Source organism: Gasterosteus aculeatus, chromosome 7 (genome assembly GCF_964276395.1).
Source record: "Gasterosteus aculeatus chromosome 7, fGasAcu3.hap1.1, whole genome shotgun sequence".
Classification (NCBI taxonomy): domain Eukaryota; kingdom Metazoa; phylum Chordata; class Actinopteri; order Perciformes; family Gasterosteidae; genus Gasterosteus; species Gasterosteus aculeatus.
The window spans coordinates 30014082-30029002 of NC_135694.1; the positions used below are offsets into that span (position 1 = coordinate 30014082).

A 14921-nucleotide genomic window follows, 5' to 3' on the forward strand; every position below is an offset into this window, starting at 1 on the left:
GGGAAGCACAAGGTTGGTGGTTCGATTCCAGGCTGCCCCATGTTCCATGTCGAAGTGTCCCTGAGCAAGACACCTAACCCCTAATTGCTCCCTGGGCAAAAATGTGAAAAAGCCATGGGTTTAAAGTGTAATGTACGTCGCTTTGGATAAAAGCGTCTGCTAAATGACCTGTAATGTAATGTAATGTTAATAATCACTTCAGTTTAATTGTTTTACTAGAAAAATATTGTTTATTATGTATTAATTTTTAGAATTCTAGAAATTTCATTCATCCCATTTCCGTTTAAAAAAAATCATTTCAGATTCTTATTTCTGTATTTTTAAATATATTTCTCATTTTCAGCAATTTTTGGAAAGTTCAGCTTCTGCCATATCTGTATTGCAGCATTTAAAAATAAATAATTCAGCTTTGGCGTTCAGCAATCCAATGCATTTTCAGAAGGAAATGCATAGTATAGTTGTTGGAATGCTGCTTCAGAATGTTAAAAACTCAAAAACTCAACTATCTCTTTAAAAATTCAGCATTTTTATATATTCAAATTTTTTCAATAGTAATTTTTGGGAAAGATAAAGATTTAACACCCGTATAACTAAGAAATGAATAAAACAACTTTAATTTTGCATCAAAAGTACATTTTTAAAATCACCAAATGGCTAAAAATATTGAAAATATATAGTAAAATAAAAGATTTCTCCCCGTCGGGGAATCGAACCCCGGTCTTCCGCGTGACAGGCGGAGATACTGTCCACTATACTAACGAGGACAGATGTAGACACACTGATGAGGTAAAATGCAAATCCAAAATGGCCACCAAAACGTTTACAGCCTATTGTAGCCCTATGATAGTGCAAAGATGGCAATTTACTGCCTAAAAGTTGAAATATTCGAAGTATATGGGATTTAGCAATTAAAAAAAGATTTCTCCCCGTCGGGGAATCGAACCCCGGTCTTCCGCGTGACAGGCGGAGATACTGTCCACTATACTAACGAGGACGGATGTAGACACACTGATGAGGTAAAATGCAAATCCAAAATGGCCACCAAAACGTTTACAGCCTATTGTACAGCCTATTGTAGCCCTATGATATGAACAAGGAGGGATGTAGACATACAGGCCCTTTATAGGCGTTCTTGTGTGGACTTTTGTTCTCGTCGCTTTCGACGCAAGCCTAGAAAAATGGGTCGAAGCGCGCAAGGAGGTGTGAAAAGGCACGCAAGGGACACGCAAGGGGCTCTTGCGTCTCGCTCTGAAAACGCAGAAGCATAAACTAGGCTTTAGTCAGCTGCTGTTCCAATTGCGGAAATTACCGTTCTCTCCGTTCTCCCGTACCCGTGAGCCAGGACTCCCGAGTCAGTCTCCCGAGTCTATTCTCGCCGGAACGGAAAGTCCGTTCTGTCCGTCTTAGGTATTGAGAAAGGGCCATATAGATGAGTTAAACATTTTGAAAACAAAATGGTATCCAAAATGGCCACCAAAAAGTTCGCAGCCTACAGTGTTTTTGGTTGAACTAGGCAGGGTTAGAAGCGTGGGGGGTAAAAAGACAAAAGTTTAGAACAATTTTAGAACAATTAGAAAAAGAAAAGATTTCTCCCCGTCGGGGAATCGAACCCCGGTCTTCCGCGTGACAGGCGGAGATACTGTCCACTATACTAACGAGGACGGATGGGGACACATAGACGCGGTAAAACGCAGATCCAAAATGGCCACCAAAAACTTCACAGCCTACTGTAGCCCTATGATAGTGCAAACGGGGACATATGTAGACATATAGGCCCTTTCTCAATATGCATTCTTGTGTGGACTTTTGTTCTCGTGGACTTGTAAAACGTCATCAGTCGCAGCCCGAGTACTGTTCCAATTCTAAAGTCCACATCTGAGAAAGGTTCTAATACCCGGGTGTGACTCGCACCGCCATTTTTACCGGGCATGCATCGGAGCAGGCTCGTCTGTTCTTGTGAGAGCCAAATATCCCAGAACGCATTTCACCTCAGCAACAACAGAGGAAAATAAACACTACTTTAAGTCAGCTGCTGTTCCAATTGCGGAAATGGCCGCTCTCCGTTCTCCTGTACGCGCGAGTCAGGACTCCCGAGTCAGTCTCCCGAGTCTATTCTCGCGTGAAAGTCCGTTCTCTCCGTCTTAGGTATTGAGAAAGGGCCATATAGATGAGGTGAACGTTTTGAAAACAGAATGGTATCCAAAATGGCCACCAAAAAGTTCGCAGCCTACAGTGTTTTTGGTTGAACTACGCAGGGTTAGAAGCGTGGGGGGTAAAAAGACAAAAGGCAGAGTACGTGCTGGACATATTTCCAGGCAATAAAAAGAGAAAATAATCCAATTTAATGCAAAACTAAAAGGACAACGGTATATCGACTGAGTTTTTTTTTGTATGGAGAAAATTGGACACATTTCTAACAATACATGCTCAGAAGTGCACAAAATACATTAATAATAATAAATAATAGTGCAGATAAGAATATTTGGGTCTCAAAGAAATATCTAAAGTATGTAGGATTTTGATAATATAACTTTAGAACAATTAGAAAAAGAAAAGATTTCTCCCCGTCGGGGAATCGAACCCCGGTCTTCCGCGTGACAGGCGGAGATACTGTCCACTATACTAACGAGGAAGGACATATATATTTATATAAGTTTGGGTTTTAATTTCATAGGCATGTGAATACACGATTGATGATCACCACTGAATCTATAGACTCCAGCGGTTTGACAATGGATGGATGGACCACTAAAGCTGTTTAATGTTAGTATCATATAGCAGTGAACCAGACAATGGGTGTTTTGCTTGCATTGAAAAGGTGTGACGGGCACAAAATCTATGGACAACTTTCTTTGACTTTGTTAGTAATAATAAAACTTCTGCAGAAGTGTATTTCTACCGATGCCGAGCAGGTGGCAGTGCAGCGGTGTTTTGCCGCATTCTGCGCTGCAGCATCTTCTCATGCCGAAGGAGACGTTAAACGTGAGATGTCAGAGAACTATTAAAATAACAAAATATATCATTATCATGATCAGTATGACTCAAATATTTTAATATACACGTTAGTATATACTATATTAATGTGTTGCCCTAAAACTGTATATAAAATAACGTTATATAATTAGAGGACACGAGTAACACACCGTGTAGTGTTTGTGACAATCCTCTCTTTTGGCTGACCTGCAGTTTCAATATTAATGACAAGTTTTCTCCCGTCCGGGAGACGCAGTTTTCACCCCCTAACTTAACACGGATGATACGCGAGGAAGAGCCAAAACGTTTTTTACAAGAACAATCGGTGCGCCAGCGTGTTAGGCCGGGTTTTATATCAGATAACGTTAGCAGAGCTGTCTTACTAGTAATGTTGAAGTCAATTCTAATGATTTCAGTTCTGGTTGATATGAAATGGTTTTGTTAGTGAAAACTCGAGAATTAGACTCGAGAGTTTATCAGACAAGACCAAACCTACCAAAACTCAATATTATACTACCGATACCAAATTCATAATACCGTTTTATGACATGTGTTTGAACCTTGGGGGCACATCTCGGAGTTAGCTTAGCATTTTGTGTGAACACGGCCTAACACGTGTCACTATGAAAGCGCCGTTCATACATCGTTAAATATGAACTAAATTCATGAGCTACTTCCTTCGACAAAACATAAACATATAATGAAACACTTTAAAATCCTAATTTAATTGGCTAGCTAAATTACCATAACTAGTTAAGTTAGCTAACGTTAGTTAAATTTATGTTAATTAGTTGCTAGCCAACGCCCGAGTCATGAGCCACAATTAGCTTAAATATGAAAGGTCATCGCGTACGCTGTGCTAACGTTAGCTTTAATATTTAACGTTGGTAAGTATACACAGAATCCAGAGATAACTATTATTATTTTCGGCCATCATTACAGCGTGAGATAATGGCCGTTCGTTGTCTGAGTGTTACTGCGGAAAAGAGCTAAAAAGCCAAAGTCACGAGATACCGTTATAACGTTTATACTGACGTTACCACGACCACGTCATCGATACAGTCCACCGTTGACAGATTATTGGAAAGCAAACGTTGAAGTTGAATTCTTAACTGAAAATTCTGGTACTCCGGGTTTAGTAATGAAGCCCAAACGTGCGCGTATCCCGCCGAGTCACGGCCAACCTGCGTCCATGATGGGAAACCTGTTCAAGTGAAGCCACGCCCACCGGGGTCCTCCTCTGATTGGCCGGTGATTGAAGGCCTGTTAGTTGGACAAAACATGTTTCCGCCCGGTCTCGAACCGGGGACCTTTCGCGTGTTAGGCGAACGTGATAACCACTACACTACGGAAACTGATGACTACTGTTCTGTTTAAAAACCTCGTTGTTTACAATAGCCATTGTTGCGAGATAAAGTCTAGCTCTTTAATGTTTTAATAACGTTCATAATCTGTACCCAGGCGACATATGTGCAGGAAAAATTTAGAATTGTCATGACACAAGTTATACTTGCTAGGTTTCTTCCAGGTTTGAGAAAAATTAACTGAATGCTTTTGTACCTCAGGTACAAAAAAAAGATATTGAAAACCTGGAGGACTAGTATTCTAGTGAGGACGATTACTCAGGCGTTTACAGACCTGCTTAATATCAACTAAACGGCACAACCTCGTGCCCAAATGCACATTGACCAGCAATTAAAGCCTTCCCAATAACTGAAGCAATCTAATCTTAGTCATACTCATTTGGTCAAAGTAACCGAGCAACGTCAGGAGTACAGATGTTTCAGCGGGAAACAAATGTTGTGTCCAGAAGAATTAAGAACTTCATAAGAAAATATAGTTCCCAACCATGATTAACAGTAACATTAAAAATACACCAAATACAAAGGAGAATGTTTATTACTAATAAATTGCCAGAGACACTAGTCGAGAAGACTCCAGTGGTCTGAAAAGTCTGTAAAGACAAAAAACAAATGAAAACCTAAGCAGACATTTAACTTCAAAGCGGTTACTTCTAAAAAAACCAGTGACACTTGACAAAACACAAACTAAACCAGCAGAGAAACTGAAACAAGTTGCTTGTTATGTATAAACGTATGTAGACTTAACAGGAAATCATGCCACAGAAGCATGAGGTCGAATTATTTGTTTTCAGCCTTCACCCACATCCCAATTCTTTGTGAGCTTTTCAGATGTTTTAATACCTTTGTGAATTCAAAACGTCCTGGAAATAAGCGTGCAGGCAGTCGTTGCAGATTTAAGGAATTATAAGAGTTAAAATCATTTTGGTGCACTGGATTCCACATATAGTAGGGGGGAGGGGGGAGTTACCAAATGAGGGAACGTGAAACAGTCCTTTAGTCATGTTGCACGTTCCTTCACAACAGATCATTGGGGTTGTGGGGCGACAAAAGACCAAGAGAAAATTCAACGTTGACAACCGAAATGAAATCCTAAACTTCTAACCATCTTCCACCCCACCCACCAGCTGAAACCTGGAAGCATCAGAGCCCGCCCGCCAAAACAAAAATTTACTGAAAATTGTTTATTTTGTCAAAAAAGCTCCTTTACAGCGCCAAGATTTTCAATCTGTAAAGCCAGCAAACATGTAAAATACAAGCCTTACAATACATTAGAATCAAAACGGGTACCAAAAAGTACAGTAAAAATTACACTTCCATTGATGGAAATGTGGAAGGGGGACGAAAAAAAAGGAAAAAAAAACACCAAAGGGAAAAGTAAAACCTAAAAATGATAGGATTAAAAAAAAAAAGTTACATTTCAGATGTTTTCTGTACAAATGGTCTTCTGTCATAAAAGAGGTCGAGTTACGCCCAGTGTGTCCATCCAGCCGTCGGTCTCACTGGATCACTGGAGTCCTAAAGGGGACGAGAGTGAATGTTTAGAGGTGCAAAAGCTCACACAACTTATACACACACACACACGCATTACATCCTATCAAATTGCCACTAGTAATAAATACCAATCAAAGAGCATCCACATTAGGAGGTACAGATTCAATTGTGGAAGCTAATCTAGAAGGATCAAGACTATTTTTATGCATCAACTGTCCCAAAATACTAAAGTTATTAGTTCTGTTAAAATTAATAAAAGCTGTGGTTTGAGGTAGTTGGAAAATGGAACCGCTCATTATTTACCTCCATTGGATATTATTGTGAAAACATCTCCTTCAAGCTTAAAAGTACTTCAAATATACCTTAGACATGTGAAGACATAACGTTTTGATCTACCATGACAGATATGCGCATCCATTGGCAAATTATGATTAACGATAATCAATTTGGAGGTTTATATCCGCATCCGTTACTCTACAAAAGAGTCAACGAATATCAGATCCATTAGCAGAATTGGCATAAAATACAAGCTTTGAAGGCCCAGCGGTCCGAGAATCTACTTTGGTCGCTTAAAACCCATCATCACAACATTAGTCTGCTCAAGTCTTTGATGAGCAGTAATAAAATCTGTGCAAGTGGGTACAGAGACATACCATGCGCTGTGTGATCATCAGTATGGCTTGTAGCCGGTCTGGTGTCCTCCCCGTCTTGGAGTTTTGCCGTAGCTGCCGTTGCCCTGGTCAGCTGGGGTGGGGGGGGGGGAAACTGGTCAGACAAACAACTTAACCCTCTGAAGCACAAAACCCACCGGTCGAACAAAAAAAATGTTTTAAAAACAAAATCTCAAAACATTTCATGGATGTGAAAAACGTAATTATTGTCAGAGTTTCATTATTTAGACGTTTCATCCACACATCTTTTTCAACACGTGTGTGAAAATCGCTTCGAAAGAAAACATACGCGTTCTTCCATATGTTGCACTAAGTCACACCTATAATTTTGCCGCAAATAAAACTTCTACTTTAACTTCATGATTATTTGAGACAGGCCATGTGACAAAGAAAGTGAAACTCTGAAAGGCTGTGAAAGCAACTTTTACATGTATGTGAACATCAACACATCTTTGTCATCTGCTGCAAAGCTGCAACATTAGCAATTAGCCGTTAGCAGCCTGGTCCAGCTCGGCTAAACCACGCTAACAGTAAACAATGAATTTAGTTATGATTCGTTCAAGCTCAGTAAAAATAAGGAGATGTTTTCACAGGAATATAAAATAGACTTTACTAGTTTTACTTTAGTTTGAAGATACTAAAATTATCAGGAACTAAGAAACCTCAACGGTAGATGAAGACATTCAGTGTACTCACTATAATCATAACCGGGACCGTATCCATAGTAACCAGAAGAGTAGTCATAGTTGCCGTAGCCTCCATATCCACTGTAGCCGTAGCCCTGGTTACCGTATCCTGGGTTCCAGTAGTTTCCATAGCTCTGGTTCCAGCCCTGACCTTGACCTGAGTTCACATTGAGGCGTTAGACCAAAAACACAATGCCGACAAATTACAGACTTGTTTATCTTATTCCAGCCAGTAAAATGTGATGTCACGACGAATCTTTCTCTGCCAGCAAAGTCGTGGAAAGCCAAAACTAAACCTTACCTCCACGCCCTCGGCCTCCACGACCTCCGTAGCCACCGCCGCCACCACCTCCTCCGCCACCGCGCCCCGCCCCGTACTGCTGCTGTTGGTAAACTTCCTTCGGCTGGGCGATCTTCAGCTCACACTGTGGAACAAGCACTGCCCCTAATTATGCTGATTTTACAAAACGCAGCCAGTATCATGAACCAGCAAACCATTTCTGTCAAAGTGTGCGTGTTTGTACCCTGCCGCCCTGGATGGTGTGGTATTTCTTCTCCAGACACTTCTTGACGCTTGCCTCATCTTTGTATGTGATGAAGATGAAGCCCCTCCTTTTCTTTGATTTGGGGTCGATGGGCAGCTCAATGGTTTCAATCTAGGAGGAAGAGATTCATTGGAAAGTTGGATCAAAAAGGTCTTTATCAATTTTTTTCCCCCTCTGCCATAAAGGAAAATAAACGTTTTATTAAGTCCAATTACTCAGCCAGAAGCCCAACATTTGACTCATAGTGCAAGTCATTTGAATGCAAATGATTGATTACTCCATTTAGTCTGCCTGCCGGAATTGCCAGAATTACTGATTGGCAGGTTGTCATAGGAAGTATGTACTCACTTTCCATCAGCCAGCATCTTAATTAGGCTCAAAGATTAAAAACAACATGGCTGTATCCCTTCAAATTTATTCTTTTGAGTAAATTGGTCTACTTTCATTTAACTGCAATTTTATTTGGCAAACTGACCTCTCCGAAAGCGCCAAAATATTCCCTGATGGCATCCTCTGTCGCCTCAGGGTTCAAACCCCCAACAAAGATCTTTTTGGCGGGCTCCTTCTTCATGGCCATCGCCTTCTTTGGGTCGATGGGACGTCCGTCCAGTCTGTGTTCCTTCTGCTCCAGCACCTGCAGATACGTTAGTGTTTAGCATAGAGTGCTAACAGACAGGAACTGCATGGCGTGACATTACATGCAAGTAAAGTTCTTTTGAGAGACAACTGAGTTAGTCTTGGCGGCTGGTTCCATAGGGGAGCATGCCACTGCTAATCAACGGAAGGGTAAATCTTGACGCACCTTTTCCACGCTGGCGGCCTCTTTGAAGAGGACGAAGCCAAAGCCTCGGGATCGGCCGGTGTTTGAGTCCATCTTGATGGTACAGTCCGATACCTCACCAAACTTACTGAAATAATCCTTGAGGTCCTTTTTACTCGTATCCCAGCTGAGGCCACCCACAAACATTTTTCTGTAAACACAAAAGGATACCTTGCGGTTAACTGCTTTTTCCACAAAACATAATCAAACGTTGAATTGAACAGTCCAACACTCACCCAGCATCTTCCTCTCCTTTGCTGGCGTCAATTTTGCCACCGTCGGCTCCGTCGCCACCCTCAGCACCGTTGTTATCCTGGACATCTTCCTGGATGTCCTCTTGGATGTCTTCTTGGATGTCCAGGCCGTCCTGGCAGTCCTCCTCTCCTGCCATCAACTCCTGTTCCTGCTCTTGCTCAGCGCCATTCTGGTCCTCCTCCCCATCGTTCCCATTGTGGTCCGATGTCTCCATGAGGAGATTTTCTGGGTCTGCCATTCTGAGGTGGGCTCTTCGAGACTGAAACAAGGGAAACGTTTAGGATGCAGGAGTAGATGAAAGAACATAAAGAAGAGGTATGAATGGGGGAGCAGATACGGTCTCTTTCACACTTTGTTTATGGTAGATTTAGCTAGCAAAAACGTCAGGCCTAGTTTTGTCTTTAGTACATTATCAACAGTCATCTTTCGGGGGGGCGGGAGATGTTCACATGGATGCAACGAGCCAATACATCCAAATTCCGCTACGTAGCATTTTTCTGCAATGAACTATAAATAAATGCAATAAATGTCTCTTACATGGTTTTCTACAATAACGTTTTGATTGATTGCTCAAAATCCACTCGTGTATGTATTAATTGAGGAACAACGTGCAGCTGATCGCGGCGAAGGCTAAAACAAAGCTAACGTTACAAAAGCCGAGCATTGGGGCTCACTTTGTCCATTGGCTTGCTAACGGTTCGCTTAATTCAACGGTTTCCTTTTTCTTTCCGTATGTAGCCGCACAACCGCCGTAGAGGCGACACCGTAACGGTGATTGTTCGGCGAAGGCTTCTCTAGGGTTGCACAGTAAGGCTTTGTTAGCCAACAAAAAGCAGCGGTAATCCAGCGGGTTACGTTCGGTGTTCGAGCGGACCGCGCTTTGCTCGGTTGCCGCTCGGAACGCAGAGCAGGCCCAGCTAGCAGCTAACCGTTAGCTCGTTGGACGTGAATAAAATACCGTGTAAAAATACCTCTAACGCAAAATTCCACTAAGCGGCATGAAGCACGTTGGGTTTATTTATACTACGGCCGACGAACAGCTTATTCGATCAGCACAATAAAAGCGCTAACGTATTTAGCGCTGCGGGGGCTAAAGGGTTAGCGGCTATCACAAGCGTGAGCTAACGTTAAATGAAATGAAAACAATCGGGACACTTTACGTACAAAAGCAGGGCGGTAGCAGAGGCCACAGGAAAACGAACCCACGACTTGTAAAACGAATCCCGCTTTCCGATATTTAAACAAAATATTAAATAAATAAACAAACAAAAGAAAGCGTGCTTACTTCGTGGGGGGAAAATACCGGAGACGCCGACTCGCTGCTCAAAATGGACACTCTCCAAATTCGCCGCTAACTCGTGGCAACATATATACGACCGGATGTGAGCGGGCGCTAGGTTACGTCGCAACGACAACATCTGTGATTGGACGATCAGCTCTCTTAGGTGAATAAAGGCGTTACGCTATTGGCTGATTGCTGATGACATAAAGGGAACTACAAGTAGCCAAACGTCCTTTCTTCCTTCGCGTCCTCTTGTCGCCTTCCAGAGCGGTTGTGTGATATTTAATGGTATTTTAATCGATGCGCGAGACAATGCAGTCCCCCTGTTAGCTATGACGGACCTTTTACTGATGCGTAAATGTATTAGTAACAAAAATTAATGTCTCAAGCTGCTTTAGGAGTAAAATACGGCAGTTGTTTAAAAACATGCCAGTTTCTATTGAGTAACAAAGCTAAAAGTGGACTGTGGCAGACACATGCATATTTATCAGGTTGCAAACTGAACTATATTAACAAACATATGAGTTACCTTTAATAAAGGATGAAGAGGGTAAATAATCCACTTTTAGGGTATCTGATTGAATATCCTCTTATTTAAAAAGGCTGCACAGCTTTTCTAATTTTAATACAACCATCTACTGAACCTGTCATGAAGTTGGAAGCTGTGTTTGCAGCTGTTTGCACCACATAGTTTGCGTGTGCACCTTTTTGTTGAATATTTCATTTTTCTGTTTTGGACTGAGGACCAGCGATACTTAACCTCGTTCCCTTATGTAGCTGTTCCTTATATAGATGGATGACAATACATTTTCTTATCTGGTATCTCATCTCTAATCTGTATTTATTAAGAGGTGTTATGTAAAGAGACACAGTAATACTGTTTACAAATAGAACAAAGATGGATAGAGGTTGTGCAAATGTAAAATGAGAAAAATGATTTTGTTCCGGTGTATCGGACAACATGAACCATCGCAGTATTTTAGGAGATTATCAACAGTTCCAACTCTTCAAAAATAGTCTCTTCATTTTATGCAAATGTAAACTGTTTGCGTGTTTTGTCATCCTTTACCTAAAAGGGGTTCATTGCATCAAAAGGTGTGATGTGTAACATGTAACCACCTGCTCCAAACAGAGGGCATTTGTAGTGTTACTGACATGTTTAAAAGCCAAAAAACAGCAATATGCACAATCCACCTGTTTTACATTACATGTCATTTAGACTAGTGAGCAATAAATTGACGCCTTCGTATTATGGGACCTTTCAATGCTCATTCCCCATTAGAATGCAGAAATATTCTAGTCACATGTTGCAGTCCAAAAAGGAGTTTCTGGAGATTGAGACCACTTTCCTTTATGCAGCAGATAAGTGGGTCATAGCTCAAGGTGCAACGTTAGAAAGGGTAAACCAATAGAATGGATACCACCGTACAGAATTCAGAAGGGCAGCTGTGGTATGTACTAAAAATAAAGAGAATGTGATCTGGAATACAGCTTGAGTGTCCATTGAGCATTTGTCTTGTGTCAGAGCTGCGGATCTGAGTGCACAAAGTTCAGGTTCACAACTTACCGTTTGTGATTACATTACATTTCATTTAGCTGAGCTTTTATCCAAACGCGACTTACAAGAAGTGCATTCAACCATACAAACTAAGAGCAAGAAACAAGTGCAATTTACAATAGATAAGTGCCATAAGTACAATCGAAGTGCTACGATTCGTTAGTCTTTTAGTGGAGGTAGAGTCTGAAGAGGTGTGTCTTTAGTCTGAAGATGTGAAGCCTCTCTGTGATCCTGATGTCTTCAGTCTGAAGATGTGAAGCCTCTCTGTGGTCCTGATGTCTTCAGTGAGCTCGTTCCATTTAGGAGCAGGACAGCAAAGAGTCGTGATCTAGTCGAGTGTTTTGCTCTCAGTGAGGAGGAACAAGCAGTTTATCAGATGCAGAGCGGAGAGTGCGGGTCGGGATGTCGGGTTGGACCAGGTCCTGGATGGAAGCTGGACCCCATCCATTCACAGCGTGGTAGGTGAGCACCGGCGTTTAGAACTGGATGCGGGTAGCCAGTGAAGAGAGCCGGAGTGTGGGATTAATTAAATTAAAAATGAGCGTGCACGGCTAAAGTGCTTGCCTTTGCACAATGGCTCTTTAAGTCATGTTCAACGTGCCTTTCTATAAGAGAGATCAACTCCAAAAAAATAAAAACGACTTTAGAACAACCAGCAGAGCTGACAATACGCATTTATTTCTTTTCAATGACAGTTCAATGTTACTTTATTCACACTACAACCAATATTAGTTATAAAAACAACATAGAAGCATAATCATTTAAAATACATGAATATTTTGAAGTTTTAAAAAACATGCTTAAACAGCATTACTTTACATCATTAAACACTTTAGAAATCATACATAGTAAACTCATCCTTTAAAGTAAATTGTCCTTAATCTCTTTTTCCCCCCCGCGGGTCATCGGGATTTGCTGACCCAGTGGTACTTGTCGACCCGAGGCCCGGCAAAGGTGAACGTGGCTCGGTGGGACTTGAAGCCTTTCTGGCCGGCGAACTGGGGGGTCGGCCCCACGACTGGCGGGGGAGGAGGGTGAGGGGGGAACGCGTCGACGGCAAAGGCCTTCCTCTTCTCCCTCAGCCAGGTCTGGGGGGCGCCCGGCGAAAACTCGCTGAACTGAGGACGAGAGCAACGACAACGTTTAAAATACCGGATCCCAGAAATCGCCACTTCTACTTTTGTGCAGCGGATGTTGCGAGTCTCACCCGGTAGACGCTGTTGGGGTTGCTGACCGTTGGGATGGATTTGGGCTCGGGGTTGCCGGGGGCAACAGAGGCAGGACAGACCTGCGAGAGGTTGCAGCTGCTCGCGCTTTTGTCTCCGTCCCGTTCCTCCTCATTGTCGTCCTCGTCCGAGGAGCTCGCCGATGGAACGTCGAGGCTCGCCCGCTCAACGGCTTCATGAATTCGGCGGGAAAATTCCCGATCCGGGCGGCGGCAGCCGTCCACGATTGAAACGCAGAACGGAGTGCTCCGCTCGCCGTACCTGCAAATTAAAGAAATGTAAAAGACACAAGTCGGACTCATTTTTCAACTCACTTCTGACTTTTAAGTCACTGGATTAAAACACATCACGAAACATTTACGAGGGAAATATCGATTAGTTAGCAAACTAGCTAGCGAGCAAAGCTATTGCACATGGTTGTAGGTGGCAAAAGCAGAAAAAAAGGTCAGTTCACTAGCGAGATGAAGTGCGATGGGAAACACAGCGTAGCATCTTGAGTGTGAAGAAAAAAAGGCATCTGAAAGGGTCCCAAACTTGAGCATCACGCCGCAAAAAATAAAAAAGTAGAGGCCTCACCTGCAGGACACCTCTCCAGGGTCGACCCACACAGTCAGCTCCTGGGGGAGGCCCAGATCCTCGTAGCGCACCGGGGTCCGACTGCAGGCCTGCTGAAGCACCGGGTCCCGCAGCTGCATGCGGTTCACACGGAGACACCTGGAGAAACCGCAGATATCAGAACACGGCCTCAGCCGCCCGGCGTCACGTGAACTCAAATGACAAAAAGCACCGGCTCTCTTTTTACAAAAGTTTCCAAAAGGTTTGGTTGAATAAAATCCGTGTTTGACCCAAGCTGAACAGATCCAAACGTTTAGTCAGGCCAGTGAAAGTCGCAGGCTGCACGGGGGCCACGGACGGGCAGAATCAAACGCGAGTCGCTGACCTGTAGGCCTGACCCTTGGTGGGTGCGTTGGGGTGCCAGTGGTTCTTGTAGTTCTCAAACAGGACGCAGGTGAGGGCGGCGGCGAAGCGGTCCCTGCTGTCGTTGTCCAGAGATCCATATCTCTTCACCAGTCGAGCCACGAAGAACACGGCGGCAGCGATCTCCTCCTTCATGGCTCTTCGACCTCAAGTTTGACAAAACCTGAAAGCTAAAAAAAAAAAAAAAAAAACCTCTATGGAGAATAAAATGCTTGCAGAAAGAAAAAAAAACGTAAAACTAAGTGGAAGCCGGACAACTTAAGCAAACATATTTGCTGCTGGAGCTCTAGAGAGAACTCAGCTTTGCTCTCTAATGACCCAGATAAAATAAAACATGTGTATCTACATGGGTCTGCGTGCGTTTGTGAAGCAGCAGCTCAATCAGGAAGCTCCACAAACATCAGACACAAAAACAGTCACTTCATCCAGAGCTTCTCGCCCGGTTTTAAGACAACCACAGTTCAGGTGTGTGAGAAGCTCACCTGAAGCACGTTCACCTGATTAAGCTGTGTGTGTGTGTGTGTGTGTATGTGTGGGTTCAGGGAAATTACTGACATAAGTACAGATTTTGATGCTTGTTTCACGAATAAGTTGTATTTATTTGTTAGAATTTAACCTTTATGTAGTCAGGAAAATCCTATTTAGATTGTGAATCACTATCACCAAATGTGTCAGCAAAAAGGTTTCTGCACTTAAAAAACATATAGTTTATATCAACATAAAAACACGAAAGAAATTAAATAAGAGAAACCAGACTTTAAAAGAAAAACGGCTAAATCATTTAAAACAAAAACTTTACATAAAAGTGATGACAGACGTAATGAACAAAACATCTATTTCGGTATTAAATTCCTAAATTTTGAGTAAATTGATTCATATTCCGTTTTTTAAACCAGTTTAACTAGTTTGTGTCACTTGCTCTAAATAAGAAGACTTCAAAAACATCAAAACCAACCCGACCCAAAACATTTAAACTGTAACTTACTGATATTTTCAGTCAAACTACAGAAGCAAAATGTAAAATCACCTCAAAGAAAAAAGTGCCATTGAACCCAACCGTCTCAAATATGAG

At 42.4% G+C, this 14921-nt stretch overlaps 2 protein-coding genes and 5 non-coding genes across 9 annotated transcripts; all 7 read right to left on the minus strand.

Annotated features, from left to right (window-relative positions):
• Positions 1-692: 692 nt before the first annotated feature.
• Positions 693-764, minus strand: trnad-guc (transfer RNA aspartic acid (anticodon GUC)). Its single transcript has one exon. It is a non-coding gene; the product is annotated as a tRNA-Asp (tRNA).
• A 158-nt stretch (positions 765-922) lies between these two features.
• trnad-guc (transfer RNA aspartic acid (anticodon GUC)) lies at positions 923-994 on the minus strand. Its single transcript has one exon. It is a non-coding gene; the product is annotated as a tRNA-Asp (tRNA).
• Positions 995-1589: 595 nt separating this feature from the next.
• Positions 1590-1661, minus strand: trnad-guc (transfer RNA aspartic acid (anticodon GUC)). Its single transcript has one exon. It is a non-coding gene; the product is annotated as a tRNA-Asp (tRNA).
• Positions 1662-2560: 899 nt separating this feature from the next.
• Positions 2561-2632, minus strand: trnad-guc (transfer RNA aspartic acid (anticodon GUC)). The gene has a single exon. It is a non-coding gene; the product is annotated as a tRNA-Asp (tRNA).
• Positions 2633-4255: 1623 nt separating this feature from the next.
• Positions 4256-4328, minus strand: trnav-aac (transfer RNA valine (anticodon AAC)). The gene has a single exon. It is a non-coding gene; the product is annotated as a tRNA-Val (tRNA).
• A 526-nt stretch (positions 4329-4854) lies between these two features.
• LOC120821466 (heterogeneous nuclear ribonucleoprotein A/B) lies at positions 4855-10319 on the minus strand. 2 transcript variants are annotated; one of them, XM_040180021.2, is made up of 9 exons: positions 10091-10319; positions 8787-9064; positions 8533-8701; positions 8206-8364; positions 7710-7841; positions 7487-7610; positions 7196-7342; positions 6482-6572; positions 4855-5852 (listed from the first exon to the last, which is right to left on the minus strand). In XM_040180021.2, exons 2-8 carry the CDS (start codon positions 9041-9043, stop codon positions 6499-6501), a joined length of 1062 nt encoding a protein of 353 aa, XP_040035955.1. In that variant the 5' UTR covers positions 9044-9064; positions 10091-10319; the 3' UTR covers positions 4855-5852; positions 6482-6498. The 2 variants fall into 2 exon arrangements, with proteins under 2 accessions (XP_040035955.1, XP_040035956.1); XM_040180022.2 differs by having other exon boundaries at positions 9970-10175.
• Positions 10320-12302: 1983 nt separating this feature from the next.
• btg4 (B-cell translocation gene 4) lies at positions 12303-14694 on the minus strand. 2 transcript variants are annotated; one of them, XM_040180024.2, is made up of 4 exons: positions 13812-14694; positions 13448-13585; positions 12853-13132; positions 12303-12763 (listed from the first exon to the last, which is right to left on the minus strand). In XM_040180024.2, the coding sequence occupies exons 1-4, from the start codon at positions 13982-13984 to the stop codon at positions 12548-12550; spliced, it is 807 nt and encodes a 268-aa protein (XP_040035958.2). In that variant the 5' UTR covers positions 13985-14694; the 3' UTR covers positions 12303-12547. The 2 variants fall into 2 exon arrangements, with proteins under 2 accessions (XP_040035958.2, XP_077963044.1); XM_078106918.1 differs by having other exon boundaries at positions 12880-13132; positions 13812-14317.
• Between the last annotated feature and the right edge of the window lie 227 nt (positions 14695-14921).